The sequence below is a fragment of the Sapajus apella genome, unplaced genomic scaffold (genome assembly GCF_009761245.1).
Source record: "Sapajus apella isolate SASKATOON/1434 unplaced genomic scaffold, GSC_monkey_1.0 scaffold111, whole genome shotgun sequence".
Taxonomy (NCBI): domain Eukaryota; kingdom Metazoa; phylum Chordata; class Mammalia; order Primates; family Cebidae; genus Sapajus; species Sapajus apella.
The window spans coordinates 4,375,721-4,399,716 of NW_022437051.1; the positions used below are offsets into that span (position 1 = coordinate 4,375,721).

General features: G+C 35.9%; 1 protein-coding gene across 2 annotated transcripts in view; it reads right to left on the reverse strand.

The window, feature by feature from the left end:
* The window catches only part of CCDC7 (coiled-coil domain containing 7), a 394,100-nt gene that overhangs the window by 342,222 nt on the left and 27,882 nt on the right, over positions 1–23,996 (reverse strand). For both annotated transcript variants that reach the window (XM_032259671.1, XM_032259670.1), the window contains exons 9-11: positions 17,899–17,974; positions 9,027–9,057; positions 8,502–8,591 (exon numbers count right to left, since the gene is read on the reverse strand). In XM_032259671.1, coding sequence (XP_032115562.1) covers positions 8,502–8,591; positions 9,027–9,057; positions 17,899–17,974 — 197 coding nt within the window. The remainder of the gene's footprint in view (positions 1–8,501; positions 8,592–9,026; positions 9,058–17,898; positions 17,975–23,996) is intronic.

Genomic DNA, 23,996 nt, shown 5'->3' on the forward strand with positions numbered 1-23,996 from the left:
ACTGAGGTAGGTGAATGGGAGAATCACATTTCTAGACTGAGGTAGGAGCCACTGGGACATTTTTTAAGGGCAACTCTTGAGTCCACGGGGACTTATACAAGCCTTGGGCCCAAGGGCAGACCAGCACCAGTACCATTGTTCCAGTAAAGACCATAATTGCAGTGCCTCGGAGCTGTAAGATTTATCCACGCCTTCTTGCCAGATGGGGCTTAAGGCCAACCAAACTTGACTGGCCATGCCACCCAACCCCACCACTGGTATCCAGCTGGGCAAGGCTTGCTAGAGTTTCCAGCCCATCAGTCCTGCTTTGGTGTGAACTCAGCTGGAGGGCGCAGCCTCCTGTTTTCCCAAGAAACACCGAAAGGGCTCAGCAGGTGACCCCACCCATCCCTGCCATTGATACCCAGATGGGCAATACCTCCTAGAGCTTCCAGCCCAGTGGCCATGCTACTATGTAAACTCAGCTAGAGGGTGCACCTTCCTGTTGTCCCAGGAACCAGCTAGCCTATAGAGCAGGCATCCCCATCCTCCCCTACTGCTGGTAGCCAGGAGAGCCATGCCTGCTAGACCATCTAGCTCAGTGATCTTACTTCTGCCTGAATTTGCCTCCTGCTGCCCTGGAAACACCCAGAAGGCAGGGTAGGTAACTCTATTAACCCCCCTAGCTCTCTAAAATAAATCAGACAAAAATAAAGAAAAAAGAATGTTAAAAACTCTGAGAAATTTGGGGTTATGTAGAGGTCAAATCTTTGACTTATTAGCATTCCTGTAAGATATGGGGGAAAAGCAGACAACCTAGAAAACATATTTTACTGGATCATCAATGAAAACTTACACAACCTCGCTAGACAGGACTTTCAAATCCAGGAAATACACAGAACCCCTGAAAGGTATTAACAAGAAGATAATTTCCAAGACACGTAATTATCAGATTTTCAAAGGTCAACATGAAAGAAAAAATGATAAAGGCAACGAGAGAGAATGTGCAGGCCACTTACAAAAAGAACCCCACCCATCAGGCTAAATAAAATTAGACCTTTCAGCAGAAATCCTGCAATCCAGAAGAGACTGGTGGCCTATATTCAGCCTCTCTAAGGAAAAAAATTTCCAGCCAAGAATTTTATATCCAGCCAAACTAAGCATCATAAGTGGAAGAGAAATAAGATCCTTTTCAGGCAATCAAATGCTAACAACATGATACCAGGATCAAACCCATACATATCAATATTAACACAAAATGTAAATGCACTAAATGCCCCAATTAAAAGGTGCAGAGTGGCAAGCTGGAAAAAGAAGCAAGAGCCAATGGAAAGCTATCTTCAAGAGACCCATCTCACAGGCAATGAAATCCACAGGCTCAAAATAAAAAGATAGAGAAAAATCAACCATGCAAAAGGAAAACAGGAAAAAGCAGAAGTTGCAAACCTAATTTCAGGCAAAATGGACTTTAAGCAAATAAATGTTTTAAAAATGTAAAGATGGGCAGTACATATTGGTAAAGGGTTCAATTCAGCAAGAAGACTTAACTATTCTAAATATATATACACTCAACATAGGAACACCGAGATTCATACAGCAAGTTCTTATAGACCTACAAAGAGACTTAGACCCAAACACAATAATAGTGGGAGACTTGTGTTAGACAGAAGTCCCCACTGACAATATTAGACAGACCACTGAGGCAGAAAATAAACAGAGATATTCAGCACCTAAACTCAACACTTGACCAATGGACAAATAGACACTATACAAGTCTCCACCCAAAAACAACACAATATACATTCTTCTCATCACAACATAGCACATACTTTGAAAAATCTAATAGGCCATAAAATAATCCTTAGCAAATTAAAAAACAAAATCATACCAACCACATTCAGACTACAGCAAAATAAAAATAGAAATCAAGACTAAGAAAATCACATGGAAATTAAACAATCTGCTCCTGAATGACATTTGGGTAAACAATGAAATCAAAGCAGCAATTAGGAAGTTATTTTATGAGAATAAAGATACAACATACCAGAATCTCTGGGACACAACTTAGGCAATGTTAAGAGGGAAGTTTATAACACTAAATATCCAACACAAAAAAGTTAGAAAGATCTAAAATTAACAACCTAATGTCACAACTAGAAGAAGGACAGAAGAATAAACCAACCCCAAAGCAAGCAAAAAGCAAGAAGTAACCAAATTAGAACTGAACTGAAGAAACTGAGATACAAAAAAAAAAAAAAAAAAAATACACAAGATAAATGAACCCAGGAATTGGTTTTATTTAAAAAAAAAATTAATAAGATAGAGCACTAGCTAGACAAATAAAGAAAAGCAGAGAGAAAATCCTGATAAACACAATTAGAGATGACAAATCAGATATTACCACTGACCCTACAGAAATACAAATAACCATCAGAAACTACTATGATTGCCTCTATGCACACAAACTAGAAAATCTATACTAGAAATGAATACATTAAACTAGAAATGGACAAATTCCTGGACACATACAACCACCCAAAAATGGTCCAGGAATAAACCGAATCCCGGAGCAGATCCATAATGATTTCCAAAATTGAATTAATAACAAAAAGCCTACCAACCAAAAAAGTCCAGGACCAGACTCACAACCAAATTCTACCAGATACATAAAGAAGCACTGGTGCTATTCCTACTAAGATGATCTTTTAAAACTGAGGAATAGGGACTCCTCCCCAACTCATTTCATGAGGCCAGCATCATCCTGATACCAAAACTTGGCAGAGACACAACAAATAAAGAAAACGTCAGGCCAATATCTTCATGAAGATAGCTGCAAAAATCTCCTTAACAAAATATTAGCAAACCACATCCAGCAGCACATCAAAAATCTAATCCACCATGATCAAATACGTTTTATCTCTGGGATGTAAAGTTGATTCAGCATATGCAAATCAATAAATGTGATTCACCAAAGAAACAAAACTGAAAACAAAAACCATATTATTATCTCAATAGAGGCAGAAAAGACTTTCAATAAAATCCAACATCTCTACATGTTAAAAACCTTCAATAAACTAGGCATTGAAAGAACAGGCATCAAAATAATACAAGCTATCTATGACAAAACCAGAACCAACATCATATTGAATAGGCAAAGCTGAAAGCATTTCCCTTGAAAACCAGCATAAGACAATGACTCCTTCCCTCACCATTTCTATCCAACACAGTATTGGAAGTCCTGGCAAGAACAATCAGGCAAGGGAAAGCAATAAAGGTATCCAGATAGGAAGAGAGAAAGTGAAACTACCCCTGTTTGGCGGTATGATTCTATATCTTAAAAACTCTGTAGTCTTGGCCCAAAATCTCCTTCAGCTGATGAACAACTTCAGCAAAATTTCAGGGCACAAAATCAATATACAAAATTAGTAGCACTCCTATACAATAACATCCAAGCTAAAAGCCAAATCAGTAATGCAATCCCATTCTCGATTGCCACAAAAAGAATAAAATGCCTAAGAATATAGCTAACTAGGAGGTGAAAAATCTCCACAATGAGAATTTTAAAACACTGCTCAAAGCAATCAGATGACACAAATGAGAAAACATTCCATGCTCATAGATAGGGGAATCAATATTGTTAAAATGGTCATACTTCCCAAGGCAATTTACAGATTCAATGCTATTCCTATCAAACTACCAATGTCATTCCTCACATAAATAGAAAAAGCTATTCTGAAATTCATAAGGAACCAAAAGCGTTGGAATAGCCAAGGCCATCCTAAGCAAAAAGAATAAAGCTAGAGGCATCACACTACCCAACTTCAAACTATACTACAGGGCTGCAGTAACCAAAACAGCATAGTACTGATACACAAACAGACACCTAGGCCAATGGAACAGAATAGAGAACACAGAAATAAGGCTGAACACCTACAACCATCTAATCTTCAACAAACCTGACAAAAATAAGAAATGAAGAAAGGACTCCCCATTCAATAAATCAGGCTGGGATAACTGGCCAGCAATATGCAGAAGATAGAAACTGTACCCCTACCTTATACCACAATCAAAAATCAGCTCAAAATGGATTAAAGACTTAAATGCAAACCCAAAACTATAAAAACTCTGGAAGATAACCTAGGAAATACCATTCTGGACACAGGACTTGGCAAAGATTTCATGATAAAGATGCTGAAAGGCATTTCAACAAAAACAAAAATTAACAAATGAGATCTAAACTAAAGAGCTTCTGTATATCTAAAGAAACTATCAACAGAGTAAACAGGCAACCTAAAGATTAGGAGAAAATATTTGCAAACCATGCATCTGACAAAGGTGTTATATCCAGAATTTATAATGAACTTAAATTTACAAGGAAAAAAAGACTCCATTAAAAGGGAGACAAAGAGGACTGCAGGGAAGTTCACACCGCAGCTGGGTGGAGCCCACAGCAGCTCAGCAAAGCCTCTACAGGCAGACTGTGACTAGGCTGCCTCCTCACTGGGCAGGGAAGCCATGAAAAAAGGCAGCAGCATGACAGAAACTTACAAATAAAGCCTTACCTTCCTGGGACAGAGCCCCTGGGAAAAAAGAAAAAGTGTTTATGAGTTCTGCTGCAGCAGACTTAAACGTACCTGCCCGGCAGCTCTGAATGAACAACGGAGCTCACAACTCAGCACTTGAGCTCCTATAAAGGACAGACTGTCTCCTCAAGCAGCTCTCTGACCCCCTGTATATCCAAAGAGTCACCTCATAAAGGAGAGCTCAGACTGACATCTGGCAGGTATCCTTCTGGGACAAAGATAGCAGAAGAAACTGGCAGCAACCCTTACTGTTCTGCAGCCACTGCAGGTGGTCCCCAGGCAAGCAGGGCCTGGAGTGGACCTCCAGCAGTCCTACAGCAGAGGAGCCTGACTGTTAGAAGGAAAACTAAGAAACAGAAAGAAATAACTTCATCATCAACAAACTGGACATCCACTTAGAGACCCAATCTGAAAGTCACCAACTACAAAGACCACAGGTAAATAAATCCACACAGATGGGAAGAAACAAGTGCAAAAAGGATGAAAACACCTAAAACCAGAAGGCCTCTCCTCCTATAAGGGATCACAACTCCTCACCAGCAAGGGAACACAGCTGGATGGAGAATGAGTGTGATGAAGCTACAGACACAGGTTTCAGAAGGTGGGTAATAAGAAACTTCTCTGAGCTAAAAGAACATGTTCTAACCCAGTGCAAAGAAACTAAGAACCTTGAAAAAACTTTTGATGAAATGCTAATGAGAATAAACAGCTTAGAGAGGAATATAAATGAATTGATGGGGCTGAAAAACACAACAGGAGAACTTCGTGAAGCATACACAAGTTTCAATAGCCAAATTGACCAAGTAGAAGAAAAGATATCAGAGGTTGAAGATCAACTTAATGAGATAAAATGAAAATGCATGATTAGAGAAAAAAGGGTAAAAAGAAATGAACATTGTGTCCAAGAAATATGGTACTATGTGAAAAGACCTAATCTACATTTAATAGGTGTACCTGAATGTGACGGAGAGAATGAATCCAAGCTGGAAAATACACTTCAGGATATTATGCAGGAAAACTGCCCCAACCTAGCAAGGCAGGCCAATATTCAAGTCCAGGAAATACAGAGAGCACCACAAAGATATTCCTCAAGAAGAGCAACCCCAAGGCACATAATCTTCAGATTCACCAGGGTTGAAATGAAGGAGAAAATGCTAAGGGCAGCCAGAGAGAAAGGTTGGGTTACCCACAAGGGAAGCCCATCAGACACAGCAGATCTCTCAGCAGAAACCCTACAAGCCAGAAGAGATTGGGGGCCAATATTCAACATCCTTAAAGAAAAGAACTTTCAACCCAGAATTTCATGTCCAGCCAAACCAAGCTTCATAAGCGAAAGAGAAATAAAATCCTTTACGAACAAGCAATTACTCAGAGATTTCATCACCACCAGACCTGCTTTACAAGAGCTCCTGAAAGAAGCACTAAACATAGAAAGGAACAACCAGTACCAGCCACTCCAAAAACATACCAAATAGTAAAGAGCATTGACACAATAAAGAAACTGCATCAACTAACAGGCGAAACAGCCAGCTAGCATCAAAATGGCAGGATCAAATTCACACATAACAATATTAACCCTAAATGTAAATGGGCTAAATGCCCCAATCAAAAGACACAGACTGGCAAATTGGATAAAAAGCCAAAACCCATCGGTGTGCTGTATCCAGGAAACCCATCTCACATGCAAGGATATACACAGGCTCAAAATAAAGGGATGGAGGAAGATTTACCAAGCATATATCAGTTTGGGGTTGCTCATAAAACTCAAAATAGAGCTACCATACAATCCAGCAATCCTATTGATATGTATATATACACCCCCCTCCAAAAAAAGGAAATCATCATATCTCAGATGTCTGCACTCCCATGTTTGTTGCAGGTCTGTTTTCAGTAGCCAAGATATGGAAGCAACCTCTGTGTCCATCAACATATGACTGGAAAAAGCACATGTGATACTTATACAAAATGGAGTATTAGTTGTAAAAAATGAGATTATGTCATTTGCTACAACGTGAATGGACCTGGAAGTCATTATGTTTAATGAAATAGGCCAGGCATAGAAAGACACACATTGCATATTTTCACTTATTAGTGGGGGCTAAAAATCAAAACAATTGAACTCATGGAGATAGAGAAAAAAAGGATGGTTACCACAGGCTGAAAGGGTGAGCAGGAGGTGGGGATGGTTAATTGGGTATAAAAAATATATTACAGCTTAAAAGAATGAATAAGAACTAGTATTTGATAGCATAACAGGGGGACTATAGTCAATAGTGATTTAATTGTACAATTAAGAATAACTGAAAATGTGCCTCATATACACCATGGAATACTATGCAGCCATAAAAAAAGTGATGAGTTCGTGTCCTTCATAGGGGCATGGATAAATCTGGAAACCATCAATCTCAGCAAACTGACACAAGAACAGAAAGCCAAACACCGCATGTTATCACTCATAGGCAGGTATTGAACAATTAGAACATGTGGACACAGGGAGGGGTGCATCACATACTGTGGTCAGTTGCAGGGGGCTAGGGGAGGGACAGTGGGGGGTGGGGAGGGATAATGAGCGGAGAAATACCAGATATAGGTGATAAGGGGATGAAGGCAGCAAACCACCTTGCCATGTGTGTACCTATGCAACAATCCCACATGATCTGCACATGTACTCCAGAACCTAAAGTACAATAAAAAAAAATTTTTTAAGAAAAGAATAACTAAAAGAGTATAACTGGATTATTTGCAACACAAAGGATAAGTGCTTAACTCAATGGATACCCAATTTTCCATGACGTGATTATTTTGCATTGTATGCCTGTACCAAAATATCTCATGTTTCCCATAAATATATATACTTACTATGTACCCACAAAAATTTAAAAAAAAAATTTAAATGTTTTAAAGAATGGCTAAGAGTATAACCTACCAAATGAGCACCAAAGTTTCCATGCATTAAACAAGAAAATCTTGTTGTATCCTAGATCATATATGGAAGTTCGTGCAAAACCATTGCTCTCTAGAGCAGAATTAGAGACAGAATATTTAAAGAAACAACACAAGAAAGCAACACCAGAAACTGCTGCAACATCCTCAATTCATCTAAGAAGCTCCAGAGTTTTTTTCAATGTGGCTCTAACAGTGTGTCATTAGAATGCTGCAAAATTCTCACACTTGGTCAGACTACTCAGTTCTTCAACATGACAATTTACTATTTTTAGGATTTTTTTATACCAATGTTCTACTCCTACTTGGCATGATACCTAAAGGGAACTGTTCCTAAACTGAACATATATGACAACCTGATCTTATATTTGACACCTGTGTAAGATTACTACTTCTCTGACTGATCAAACAGCAAATCTCCTATATGATTTCTGCTTCCTCTTCTAGTAAGAAACCAACATTATTGAATTTAGGATTTTTCCTCAACAATATATCTTAAGTTTTTAAGTGGTTAATAAAAATTCACTTCCAATGTATTTGACTTTATTCTCTACAGTTTGAATTTGCAAGCTGTCTAACAATGGCAAGAATAATGATAAAATACAAAAGGAAACAAATTTTCCTTTTTCCTTGGCATTTCTATTTCTATTGACTCTCCTTGGTATAATGAACTGGGATACACACATCACATAATTATAGAGAATACCATGAATGCATTTACAATATATTTGGAAACTAATTTATGCTAGTTTAATAAAGTCAAATATTTGGCCTAGAAATGTATTTTCAGATGTTTAAATTCTGTTTTTCATGGAATCCTTTTGGTTTTGACATCTAAAATGATAATTTGGAATATGGCATAATTTTATTTATTAAAGTACAGCTGCTACAAATTATTAATATTAAAAACATATTTAAATATCTCTTTGATTTCCATCCTAAAATAATAAGCCTTGTTAGGTGTATGCCATTTTTAAACACGAAAATTTTACCAACCTCTGTGTCCTTCAACTTTTGTAGTTCATTTTCCAGCACCAACTTCTCTTCTAATAACAACTTAAAATCACATTGTATCTGTTTGTATTCCTAAAAACAAATAATTTTAGTAATAATGAAGAGTAAAACTCTCAATATTAAAAGATTATTTAGATACTTAATTATTAAGGTAAGAAAGTCTTCATTAACTCATGACAATAACAAAACATTGGTATTAGTCTGTACAGTGAAACAATAATTGAAGCTGAAAGACATAAAGATCTGTAAGTGTCAAGGACCGGAACTATTCAGATGACTGTAGGATATTATAGTGTAGTATTTCAGAAGTGAAGTATTTCTGAGTGATAATGAGAGTAAAATGAGCAAAACAAACAAGGCTTTCCAGTTCACATACGCATAGAAATCTCTTAAATAAACTACATAGGCATTGGAACTTTATATAGGATTATGTATCCTGACAATTTCAAGAGTCTGTTAAGAACTCAAGGACAAAGCATAATTTCAAACTGAGAGAACTATACTTACAGCATCTAACAAAACTTGATCATTTACAGCTCTGAAAAATAAACCAAAAAATTTATGTTCATAATCGTACATTTATATTTTAATTTATGTAATACATTTATACATTTTCTTTGTAAACATTTTAATACAAATGAAGTTTAAAGGACACTTTGATTACCACTCCAAAAAATTTAATGCTCTCCTTAGAAATATTATTGGATCACTGTTACCTTTCCAGAACTTGTTCTACGCATTTACACAACATGGCATGTATCTTTTCCATTCTGTAATTTTTATTAGTGGGATGGATTTCAGTTTTCTTTTTCACATAAATGACATCACTGTATATATTGTTCTCAACTTACTTTTTTACTTAACATCATGTCTGAGATTTCTTCATATCCATAAACATATATCGTTCTCAGTCCTTTTAAGTGCTAATTATTATTCCATAGCAGGAGTTGGCAAACATTTTTTGTAAAGAACAAGACAGTAGATATTTTAGATTCTGCAAGCCTCATGGTCTCTATCACTATTACTCAATGAGTGTGGCTGTATTTCAATTACACTTTATTTATAAAAAATAAATTGCAGGTTAGGTTTAACATTGTTCATAGTGTGCTGACACAGTTTGGTGACATTGTTCCATAGTATGGATAAACCATAGATTATTTTTGGCAAAATAATCTGTGGTTATTTGGGCCACAGTTTGCTAACATTGTTCCATAGTATAGATAAACCATAGATTATTTTTGACAAGGGTTATTCATTTAATAAATCAGAATTTATAACAGCTTTATTAAGGTATAATTAATATGTCACACAATGCACATTTTAAACTATACAATTCAATGTTTTTTAGTATATTCACCAATGTAAGCAACTGTCAACACTATCTAATTTTACAACATTTTATTTACCTCACAAAGAGGGACCCCAGATCCATTAGTAGTCGCTCCCGATTTCTCTTTGCAAATGCCCAGCCAGTAATCTACTTTCTCTAGATTTGCCTATTCTGGATATTTGATATAAATAGAAGCATATAGTATGTGGTCTTTAGAGACTGGCTTCTTACACTTAGCAATATATTTTCAAGGTTCTTCCCTATTGTAGCATGTTACTATTTTGTTCCTTTTCACTGCCAAATAACATTCCATTATATGGATATGCCACATTTTATCCATCACTTTATGGACATTTTATTTGTTTCCACTTTTCTGCCATTGTGAATAATGCTATTATGAACATTTATTACAAGTTTTGGTATGAACATATGTTTTCATTTATCTCATGTATAAACCTAGAAACAGAATTTCTGAATCATATGCAGAGTCTCTACTTAATTTTTTGAGGAACTGAGAAAGTGTTTTCCAAAGCAGATACACAATTTAAGTTCTCATAAGTAATATATGAGGGTCCCAATTTCTCTGCATACTTGCCAACAAATCCTTGCCTTGTCTGATTATAGCCATCCTAGTGGGTGCAAAGTGGCCTAGTGGGTGCAAAGTGGTATATCATTGTAGTTTTGATTTGCAATTAAAACTAGTGATGGCCAGGCCCAGTGGCTCATGCCTGTAAGCCCAGTACTTTGGGAGACTGAGGCGGGAGGATCACCTGAGGTCAGGAGTTTGAGACCAGCAGGACCAACATGGTGAAACCCCATCTCTACTAAGAATACAAAAATTAGTCAGGCGTGGTGGCAGGTGCCTGTAGTCCATTACTTGGGAAGCTGATGCACAAGAATTACTTGAACTCAGGAGGCAGAGGTTGCAGTGAGCTGAGATCACATCACTACACTCCAGCCTGGATAACAGAGCAAGACTCTGTCTCAAAAAACAAAAAACAAGAAAAACTAGTAACTAACAACGTTAAGTATCTTTTCATGTGCTTATTGAGCATTTCTATAACTCCTTTGGGAAAATATCTATTCAGATCCTTTGCCTATATTTAATTGAATTATTTACCTTTTTATTATTGAGATATAAGAGTTCTTTATATATTCTGTGAAGTACCTTAGCAGATATATGATTTGTAAATATTTTTCACATTCCATTAGTGGTTTTTTTCATGTTTTTTGATAGCCTTACTTGCAGCACAAAAGTTTTTAATTTTGATAAAGTTTATCTACTTTTTTCTTTTGTTGATTGTACTTCCAATGTCATATCTAAGAAACCACTACCTAACCCAATGTCACAAAAATTTACTCCTATGTTTCTTCTAAAATGCCTATAGTTTTAGCTCTTCAATTTAGGTGTTAGACAATTTCGACAACTTTAGTGCATGGCAAAAATAAACAATCCAGCTTTATTCTTTTGCATGTGGATAACCCACTTGCCCAAGTACCATTTATTAAAAAGACTCTTCTTTCCCCCATTGAATCATCTTACCTTAAAACTCAATTGTTTATAAATGTAAGGGTTTATTTGTGGACTTTCAATTCTATTCCATTGTTCTATATGTCTAACCTTATGCCAGTAATACATTCACTTGATAACTGTAGCGTTCTATTAAGTTTTAAAATCAGTTAAGTGTGAGTCTTCTAACTTTGTTCTTAAGGTTGCTTTGGCTGTTCTAGCTTCCTTGTACTTCCACATGAGTTTTAGAATCAGCTTTTCAATTCTTACAAAATGTCAGCTGGAATTCTGGTAGTAATTACAGCAAATCTGTAGGACAATTTGGGAAGTACTACTACCTTAAAATTATTAAATCCAGGTGTGGTGGCTCACACCTGTAATTGCAGGACTTTGGGAGGCCAGGGCAGGAGAACACTTGAAGCCAGGAGTTCAAGACCAGCCTAGGCAACATAGCAAGACCCTGTCCCTACAAAAAAAAAATTTTTTTTTTAATTGCCAGGCATGGTGGTGCATGCCTGTAGTCCTAGCTGCTTAGAAGGCTGAGGTAGGAAGATGCCTTGGGCCTAGGAGTTAGCAGCTAAATGGGCTATGATCACATCACTGCACTTCAGCCTGGGTGACAGAGTGAGACCTTAATAGCTCTAAAAAATAAAAAATATTAAGTTTAACTGTCTATGAATATGAGATATCTATCCATTTATTTAGGTGTTCTTTAAGTTCTTTCAATGATGTTTTGTAGTTTCAATGCCCAATTCTCGCATTTCTTTTTTTAAGTTCAGTCACAATCTCTTTGATGCTATTATAAATGGAATTGTTTTCTTTATTTCACTTTTGAAATGCTCATTGCTAGTGTGTTTGTTTCTTAGAGCTGTAGTAATAAAGTACCAAAATATGGGGGATTTAAGATAACAAGAATTTATTTTCTCACAGCCTGGAGACTTGAAATACAAAATTAAAGTGTTGGCACAGCACGTTCCCTCTGAAACATCTAGGAAAGGAATCTACCATGCCTACTCTAATCACTGGTAGTCTCTGGCATTCTTTGGATTGAAGCAGAATAAATTCAATCTCTGCCTCCATCTTTATATAAGCAGTCTTTCTTCCATGTTTATCTGTCTTCTCCAATTCCTATAAGGACATTAGTCACACTGGATTAAGGGCCCATCCTACCCCAGTATGATCTCATCTCAGCTAATGATATCAGCAATAACCCTGTTTCCAAATAAGGTCACCCTGAGGTAGCACGGGGTGAGAACTTCAACATATCTTTTGAGCGGATACAATTCAACCCATAACAGCTAGTGTATAGAAATTCATTCGTTTTTGTTTCTTGATCTTGTATATTGCAGCCTTGATGAATTCATTCATTACTTCCAATAGGTTTTAGAAGAACTCAGGATGTTTTTATACCTAAAATTATGTCATTTGCAAATAGAGGTAGTTTTACTTCTTCCTCACCAATGCAGACACTGTTTTTTTCCTTTTCTTCCATAACTGCCCTTGCAAGAACCTCCACTATAATGATGAATAGAAGTGAATGCCTTGTCTTGTTCCTGAGCATAGGGAAAAATTATACATTCTTCACCATTGAGTATGATATTGACTACGGGTTTTGTAAATGGCCTTCATCAAGTTTCGGAAGTTTCTTTCTATTCTTAGTTTATGGAATTCCTAGTACCATGAAAAGATGCATTTACTGAATTTTGTCAAGTGTATTTACTGAATCTAGTGGGCTGTGATTTTTTTCTTTTATTCAATCAATAATATACATTATATAAATTGGTACCTGAATTTTAAATCAACCTTGCATTTCTGAAATAAATCCCACATGTTCATTATATATAACCTTTTTTATATGTTGTTGGATTCAATTTGCTGGTATTTTGGTGAGGATTTTTGTATTCACATTCATAACACATATTTATCTGTAAACTTATTTTTTTGTGATTGTCTAATTTTGGTATCAGAGTAACACTAATCTCATAGAATGAATTGAGAAGTGTGAAATCTTCTATTTTTTTGAAGAGTTTGTAAAGGGCTAGTATTAACTCTTCTTTAAATATTTGATAGAATTAAAAAGTGAAGTCATCTGACCTAAGCGTTTTTTAATGGGAAATAGGTTAATTACTAATCAAATCTTTTCACTACTTATTAAGTCCAGTCTTATGTTCTTGTTCTTCTTGATTCAGTTTAGTTTTGGTCTTTCTAGAAATATATATCATCTAAGTTATCTAATTTGTTGTCATATAGTTATTCATAGTATTCCCTTATCAATCATTTACCATAGATTATTGAGCCATACTCCCACTAACAAAAACAGGTTCTTTCTAGTTCTGCTACTATCACACTGATGCAAAATAAAAATCTTTTTATATGCTTTCTTGAGCATATTGTACTTCTTTCTCTAAGGCAGATAAAAAGGGATTTGCTATATAATATGGCATACACCTTTGTTATGGCTAAACTGTGCTAAATTGTCCTTGAAAGTGGGAAATTTCTATTTCACTAGCATTCATACTATTGATTCCACCAGCAAAAGCAGTTCTAAGTGGGAAGTTTATAGCAATAGATGTCTACTTTAAAAAAAAAAAAAAAGAATGATCACAAATAAATAACATAATGTGATATATCAAAGAGCCAGAAAAATAACAAAGTAAGCCAATAGTTTAATAGAAAGCAGAAAATTACAAAAAGAAGAGCAGAAATAAATCATATAGAGACCAGAAATACAATAGAAAAGGTTAACAAAACTAAGAGTTTTCTGAAAAGATAAAAATCAGCATATGTTAAGCTGGACTAAGAAGAAAGAGAGAGAAGGCCCAAATAACCTCAGAAAAGAAAAATTAGACATTATAACTGATACCATAGAAATAAAAAGATAATAAGAAACTACCACACAAAATTACATTCCAACAAACTGGACAACCTAGAAGAAAATGAGTAAATTCTTAGACCTACCAACAACCCTAGGTTGTAAATCCCTACAACCTACCAAGACTGAAGAAACAGAAAATCTGAAGAGACCAATAATGACCAAGGAGAGTCAATCAGTAATAAAAAAAAAAATCTATCAAAGAAAAGCCCAAGACCTCAAGGCTTCATGACTGACTTCTATCAAATATTTAAAGAAGAACTAATACAATCCTCAAACTCTTCCAAAATCCTGAAGACGAAGAAATACTTCCAAACTATTTTACAAGTCAGCATCAATCACCCTGATAACAAAGTCAGACATGAACATCAAAGAAAATTACAGGCCAATATCCCTGATAAATATAGGTATAAAAATCTTCAACCCAATACTAGCAAAACAAATTTCACAGTACATTAAAAGGATCATTCACCATGATCAAGTCAAATTTATCCCTGGAGTGCAAGGATGATGCAGCAAACCAATAAATGTCATGGATCATAGTAGCAGAATGAAAGACAAAACCATATGATCATCTCATAAGATGCAGAAAAAGCATCTGACAAAATTCAACATCCTTTCATAATAAAACCCATCAATAAATAGGTATAGAAGGAATGTACCTAAATATAATAAAACCCATATATCATCACCCCATACCTAACATTATTATACTCAATGGTGAAAAGCTTAAAGCTTTTCCTCTAAGATTAAAATCAAGGATACCCACTCTCCCCACTTCTATTCAATATAGTACTAGAAATCCAAGCCAGGGCAATTAGTCAAGAAAAAATAAAAGTATCAAAATAGAAAAAGAAGAAGTAAAATCATATTTGTTTCCAGATGATGTACTCTCATATATAGAAAGCTCTAAGGATGCCCCCCAAAAACTTGCAGAACAAATGAATTCAGTATGGTTGCAGGATACAAAAACCAATATACAAAAATCAGTTGTGTTTCTATAAACTAACAACAAATTATCTAGAAAAGAAATCAAGAAAACAATTCCATTTATAATAGCATGAAAAGAAATAAAATACTTGGGAATACACTTAACCATAGAAGGAAGAGATCTGTTACACTGAAAACTGTTAAGATGTTGATGAAATAAATTGAAGAACACACAAAGAAATGGAGAGAATTGAATTCAAACAATATTGTTAAAATGTTCATGCTACCCAAAATAACCTACAGGTTTAATGTAATCCCTATGAAAATTCCAATGATATTTTTCACAGAAATAAAAATAGATTCTAAAATTCATATTGGACCACAAAAGACCCTGAGTAGTCAAAGCAATCGTGAGCAAAAAGGAACAAAGGTGGAGGCATCACTTTATCACAAAATCTACTACACAAAGCTACAGTAATCAAAACTGCATGACCCTTGCATCAGAACAGAATAGAGATCTCAGAAATAAATTCACATATACGGCCAACTGATCTTTAACAAATGTACAAAAACACACAATTAAGAAAAGAATATCTCTTCAATAAATGATGTTGGAGAGGCTGCAGAAGAAAGAAATTGGGTCCTTATCTCACCCCATATATAAAAATAGACTCAAAATGGATTAGAAACTTAAATGTAAGACCTGAAACTGTAAAATTACTTAACAAAAACATAGGGGGAAACTTCTTGATATTGGTCCTGGAAAATACTTTTTGTATATGACCCCAAAAGCACAGGTAACAAAAGCAAAAATGGACAAATAGGACTGCATCAAGCTAAATAGTTTCTGCACAGCAAAGGAAACAATCAATGGAATGAAGATGCAACCTATGGAATGGGAGAAAATATCTGCAAACCATACATCTGAGAAGAATTTAATATCCAAGATATAAAAGAAACTCAACTGCAAGAAAACAAATAACCCCATTTAAAAATGAGCAAATGGCTTGAAAATATACATGGTCAACAGCTATATGAAAAAAATGTTCAACATCACTAATCATCAAGGAAAAGCAAGTTTAAACCACCATGTAATATTACCTCACATCTGTTATCAAAAAACAAATGGCTATTTATATACATACTGGCAATAATGTGGAGAAAAGGGAACTCTTACACGCCATTAGTGAGAATGTAAATTAGTACAACTTTATGGAAAACAATATGGAGATTCTTCAAAAAAATAAAAATATACTACCATATGACCAAGTAATTCCACTTCTGGGTATACATCTAAAGGAAATAAGTGTAAAAATAAAGAACATGTGGAAGATATATATATATATATATATATATAAACACACACATATATATACATACACATTTATATATGTAAAATATTATTCAGCCTTAAAAAAGAAGGAAATACTGTCATCTGCAACAACATGGACAAACCTGAAGGGCATAATGCCAAGAAGTCAGGTACAGAAAGACAATTACTGCATGATCTCACTTATATGTAGAACCCCAAAAAGTCAAACTCATGGAAATAGAAAACAGAATACTGGGTACCAGACGCTGTGGTTGGTGAAAATGGGGAGGTGTTGGTCAAAGGGTATAAAATTTCAGCTAGACGGGGAAAATTTCTAGCAGAGTAATTTTTAAGTGTTCTTACCAGAAAAAAGAAAGGTATGTATGTGAGGATATTGGGTCTGTTACATAGCTTGATTTAGCCATTCCACAATGCATGCATATATCAAAACATCACATTTTATACCATAAATTTTCTCAATAAAAAATAAAACATTTATTTTAAAAAGCAATTATTTGAGTTTACAGGTGAAAAAAAATATTCACAAACTACATTTTGTATCATTGTAACTTTTAATTTTTTAACTATGGAAAAATACATACAATATAAAATTTACCATCTTAACCATTTTAAGTGTATAGTTCAGCAGTGTTAGATACCTTTACATTATTTTATAACCAATCTCCAGAACTCTTCTCATCATGTAAAATGGAAGCTTTGTGTGTATCAAACAATAACTCCCCATTTCCCCCCTCCTAAACCCCCAGCAACCAACCATCATTCTATCATCTATGTCTATGAATTTAACACTACTCTAGATACCTCATGGAAGGGGAATAATTGCATATGTCTTTTTGTGACTGGCTTATTACACTTAGAAGAATGTCCTCAGGGTTCATTCATGTTGTAGCATGTATCAGAATTTCCTTTCTTGTTAAGACTCAATAATAATTTCATTGTATGTCTATACCACATTTTGTTTATCAATTTATCCATTGTTGCATAAGTGGGTGGCTTCCATCTTTTGGCTGTTGTGAATGATGCTGCAAAGAATGGGTGTCAAATATCCCTTCAACACTCTGCTTTCAATGTGGGGGTATATATACCCAGAAGTGGAATTGCTGGATCATATGGTAATTCTGTTTTTAATTTTTTAGGAAACAACATACTGTTTTTTGTAGCATATATTTTACATTTCATTTTACATTCTCTATGTTTATAATTTTCAATGTAAAAATTATACATATATAAAATCACAAAAATTGATACAAGAAATTCTAAATTTGTTGACAGCATTGTTATTTTATGCTTCAATATTTCTGCAATAAATATGTACTAACTTTCATAAACATGTTATATATGGAAAAATACAATTTTATCTGTTATTTTAAATAGAAAAATAATAAAATACGAAAAACAGCTTACCTCTCCAACTTATTTGCCTGGTTTTCAAATACTTTCAACACGGCATTAAATCGAGTAGTCATTGAATTATCAGTTTCTATTATTTAAAAAAATCAAAAATGTTAAAGGTTTTATAAATGGCTGGAATTATAGCTCTATGCTAAATATAACTGCTATAGATATGAAAGTTAAACAAACATAGAGAGGGGCTAGCAGGGCTACATGAGTATTAACAGAATGCTTATGAGGAGAATAGCTACCATTTTATTAAATACCTATTATGTGCAAATCACCATGGTATATTGCATTCTCTTATTCTCAAAATAATCTAAAAGATAATATACTGTCATAATTTTCAAATACAAAAGTTCAGGCTCAGAGAGGTTACATAACTTAATCAATACTATATATATAGTAAAACATAAAACTGAATTAATGTCCAATATATATATGTGACCTTCTAATGATACAGCATATCAGAGGAACTCTAGGATGCTAAGAGAGAAATGCTTTAGTTGCTGTTGCTAAGTCAATAAGGTTTATGGGAAGGATCTAGCTAACCTACTAAGTTTTACAATGGCATCAAAGAACCCAAAAGAGAACCTAAGATGCAACTTAAAAGAGAACCAACATAATAAGGATCCATAATAATCAATGAACTATTAGGATAATACCACAAGACTCCTAAATCTTACAACATAAAAAGCATATGATAGAAGACAGTCCCTGCATTAAGCTTTCCGTCAGAAAAACAAGATATGAAACAAAGAAAATGTTTAAAAACACAATAGCATACAACAGTTCCTAAATATTCACTGTATTTTTTCTATTTCACATGTCAAGAGTGGCATAGAATAATAAATATTTAGGAGTTGAGAAGAGAAAGTAGAAAGACATAAAGAAGCTAAGTCTTAAAGAATGGATAGAGCATCATTAAAAAGAAAAAAGAAAAAGTAAACACCTTAAGCAAAGGCAAGAAAAGTAGAAATGTGTAAAATATATCCAGGTCACCAAATATATCAAGTATAACCAAGAAACCAAGTCAAACAGAGGCTTTACTTTGAGAGAGTCAATATTCCTCAAAGATTCCAATAGGATATTGGAAGAAGCCAGTTTCATAAGAATTAAATTTATAAATTTTTGTAGGTAGGGGAGAGTAATCTAAAATGCTTACATAAAAAGTCATAGTTAAGAATTAAACAATAATTTAAGAGTAATCTGATTGTAGCATATGATATAATTTTAAATTCTGTCCTAAATATGGTAAAGAACTACAAGGAACACCAACCATTATTCCAGCTACAATTTGAAAATTCAGCCCCCAGAAAGAAGAAAAAGACACTACGAAACATTCTTGGGGGAAAAAAAAGGAAGAATACAAAATGACATTAGAAAGATGAGAAAATAGGAGATATCAGCCTTAATTTTCCCACAAAAAAACAACCACTAGACAGCTATCCGTTGATGAAAATGGCCCTGTTAGGGCTCAAAGTCTCAAAGAAGCTGCAGCAAGACAGTAAAGCAAAAAAAAAAATGTAGAATGACCACACAGACGGTATAGCTGAGGAGATCAGCATGCCAGAGATATCTGGAGACAGCCAAGAATGAGGAAGAGTGCAGAAACTATCACTATCAGCCATGCAACAGGTGCCACCATGGTTCCCAGCAGTCTGCTCTACAGAGAACACTGACAGTTCTCACCACTGAGGTAACTAATAACCACTGCCACCAGATAAGAGAAATGTTGCTCTATCCACCACCAGGAAGAAGCCACTATTGTTCCAAGCCAGGACTAAGGCAACCATGCCCCAGATCCATGTGTGACCCAGACCACAGAGTCACAATCTTTCCATATGTACCCAGGCTCCGGTATTGGCTAGAAGGCTGCATCATACACACCCATGCCTCAGACACCAGAGCCACCTTCACTAGGGGCTTAGCCCCTCCCCAGGCCCTAGAGCCATGCTCACTCTGCACCAGTCTGTGCAATGAACCCTAGCTCTGCCATTCCTCTATGAGTGCTATGTTTCAGATATCTGAGCCACTGCCACAGTAAGCTAAGCCACAGCCCAATCCTGGAACCACTGTTGCTCTGCATGTGTTCACACTCCAGTCCACATCTCTGAGGCTACAACATGCACATGTATAATATAGTCAACAGAGACACTGGCTTCACATGCTAGCCTTGCCCAGGGCCCTGAAGCTGCAGACTCTCAGTACACATGTGGGCTACAGCCTCGGCTCTGATGTAACCCTTTGAGACTCTGACTGCACATGCATCAGACATCAGAGCTACCACCACAACAAGCTAGCCCACACCCAAGGCCTCAGAGCAACCCCAGCTCTCCATCTGTGACTACATTTCAGAATGCGGTTCTGCATCCACTCAACAAGTGCCTGCATCCTAGACACCAGAACCATCAATGCAGCAGGGATATCCATATCACAGTCCTCAGAGCAGCAATAGACTGGCACACACCAGCATCTGGATCCCAGAGCCACTGTCAGTTCATACATGCTCGTGCTCCCAGATCCAAGCTGCTTGACCACTCCACAGATACCATGCATCAGACATTAGTACCACTGTGGCTGCAAGCACACTCACAAGCCAGGTCCAGCACGAAAGGATGTCACCTCTGCCACAACTTTCCTTAGGGAAGTAAATGAGATCAGAAGAATTCTGTCGGGCTTTGCCACTATTGCAGATACCTATCGCCTTGGCCACTGTACACCACTGAAATCTTTACCCACATCAACCACAGCTGAAAAAGCTACATGGACACTAAACTGCCACATTCTCATTGGATCCTAAATTGCCACACCCCACCCAGCTAGTGTATTCAAAACCACCCACAGGTGAAGATCTTTTCATACAAAACCAGTCCATAAAGTCTGGAAGCAGTGACACTATCAAAATCTGCCAAAAAATATTCAAATAATTATCTTAAGGAAGCTCAGTAATCTATAAGAAAACACTGATAGACAACTTAACAAAAATAAGGAAAAACAATACACAAACAAAATGAGAAGTTTAACAAAGTGAGATTGAAATCATAAAGAACCAAACAGAAATTCCAATGCTAAGGAATACAATGAATAAAATTTAAATTACAAAAGATAAATAAAAAAAAAGTCAACTGTATAATTCATCAAGGAGAAGAAAGAATCTGTAAATGCAAAGAAAATTATTTGAAAATATATATAGTTAGCGGAAAAAAAGAATAAAGAATAAAAAGGAATTTTAAAGGCTATTACCTATTGGATACAATGTTCACTATTTAGGTAATGGGTACACTAAAAGCCCAGACTTTACCATTACACAGTATATACATGTAAGAAATCTGCACTTATCTCCTCTAAATAGATAAAAATTTAATTTTTTTAATTCCAAAAAATAAATAAATCCTACAGAATTTATGGGACAGCATCACGAGTGTTATGATTTATATTATAGGAATTAAAAAGGATAAAAGAAAAAGGGGCAGAAAGCTTATTTGAAGAAATAATGGCTAATAATGTCCCAAATATGGGGAAAGATATAAACATCTAGAAAGATATAGTCTCCAAACAGGTGCAGTCTAAATTACATTTTACCAAAACATACTATAACCAAACTGTCAAAAATTAAAGACAAAAAAAGAATCTTGAAAGCAACAGAGAAAAGAGCATTCTCAAATACAGAATCACCATAGGGCTATCAGCAGTTTTCTCAGCGAAAGTTTTGCACTCTTAGAGAGAGTAAGAAGATATTTTCAAAGTTCTCGAAGAAACAAAAACAAACTGCCAGCCAAGAATACTTTACCCAGAAAAGTTGATCTACAAAAATGAAGAAGTGGTACTTTCTCTGACAAACAAAAGCTCAGGGAATTCATCACCATCAGGCTTGCCTCAAAAAAATGCTAAAGGGAGTTCTTCATTTTGAAATGAAAGGACACTAAGTAGTAACACAAATACATATGAAAGTATAAAACACACTAGTGAAAGTATGTATACAGTAAAATTACATACTATAATATTATATACAGTGGTCTGTAAATCACTTATGTCTACAGAATAAAGGTTAAAAGGCAAACAACATACCCACAGCTACAATAATTTCTTGAGGTATTCACAATATAAAATATATAAATTATGACATTAAAAACATAAAATGCTCAGAGGGGAGTAAAAGTATATCAACAAATTGCAAAGGAAGATAGCAAACAGGGAATAAAAGAACAAAGGATCTACAAAACAGCTAAAAAACATTTAACAGAATGGCAATAGTATTGGAAACCAATAATTGAACAGGAAATTGGAAACCAATACTTGAACAGGGGTGACTATATTTATATCAGACAAGAGACTTTAAGTCAAAAAAAGTCACAAGAGACAAAGAAGGTTATTATATGTTGAAAAATGCTCAATTCATCAAGAGAATATAACAATTGCAAATATATACATACCCAACATTGCAACACATGAATATATAAACCAAATATTAACAGATCTGAAGAGAGAAACAGACAGCAATACAGTAATAGCAGAGGCCTTCAATACTCTACATTCATAACGGACAAATCAGACAGAAAACAAATAAGGAAACCTTACATTTGAACTATACTTTAGACCAATGGACCTAACAGACCTATACAAGATATTCCATTCAATACCAGAATATAGAGCTTTCTCAAGTGCAAATGGAATTTTCTAAAGGACAGATCTTGTGTTAGGCCAATAAGCCTTATAAAATCTAAGAAGGCTAGAATCATATCAAAGATTTCCAATCACAGTGGCATGAACTAGTAATCAAAAACAGAAGAAAAACTGAAATATTTACAAGTGTGTGGAAATTAACACACTCCTGAACAATGGGTCAAAAAAGAAATTCAGGTTGGAGGGCCCAAGATAGCCAAATAGGAACAGCTCCAGAGTGTCGTTCCCAGCAAGAACAACACAGAGGGTGAGTGCTCACTGCATTTCCAAACAAGTTTTCACTGCCCACAGACCAGGAAATTCCTGGGCCGAAAAACGCCATGAGTTTTCAGCATGGCTGGAGCCACAGGTTGGCACACAGAAACTCTCACAAATCTGGGCGGACATTTCAACTGGCACCTGGAATGCCTGGGAGGCAGAGCCAGCCAATCAACTGAAAGGGCGGGGGTTGAGACAAAGAGCCAGGCGATCTGGCTTGGCAGGTACTGCCCCCACAAAACAAGCAATTTGAAATGCTCTGGATTGAGAGTTCCGCAGCAAGCACAGCTGGACCTGGGATGGTCCAGCTCAGTGCAGGGAAGGGTATCTGCCACTACCAAAGCAGTCTGCCAATACCTAGGCAGTTCACACAGCAGCAGGGCAGAGCCTGCGGCAGCTCAGCAATGCCTCTGCTGACAGACTGTGACTGGACTACTCCAATGCAGGGCAGGGCATCTCTGAAAAAAGGCAGCAGCACATCAGAAACTTATAAATAAAGCTGACCTTCCTAGGTCAGAGAGCCTGAGAAAAGAGGCGGTTATGAGTTACACTACAGCAGACTTAAAGGTACCTGCCCAGCAGCTCTGCACGGAACAACGGAGCTCCCAGTGCAGCACTTGAGCTCCTATAAGGGACAGACTGTCTCCTCAAGCAGCTCCCCAACTCCCATATACCCAAAGAGACACCTCATAAAGGAGAGCTCAGGCTGACATCTGGCGGGTACCCTTTTGGGACAAAGATAACATAAAAAAAAAATGGCAGCAACCATTAATGTTCTGCAGCCCCATAGGTGATCCCCAGGCAAGCAGGGTCTGGAGTGAACCTCCAGCAGTACCGCAGCAGAGGGGCCTGTTAGAAGGAAAACTAAGAAACAGAAAGAACTAGCTTCAACATCAACAAAAAGGACATCCATTCAAAGACCCCATCTGAAAGTCACCGACTATAAACACTACAGGTAGATAAAGCCACTAAGATGGGAAGAAACCAGCACAAAAAGGATGAAAACACCAAAAATCAGAACGCCTGTCCTCCTCCAAGGATTACAACTCCTCACCAGCTAGGGATCAAAGATGTATGGAGAACAAATCTGATGAATTGACAGAAACAGGCTTCAGAAGGTGGGTAATATCAAACTTCTCAGAGCTAAAAGAACATGTTCTAACCCA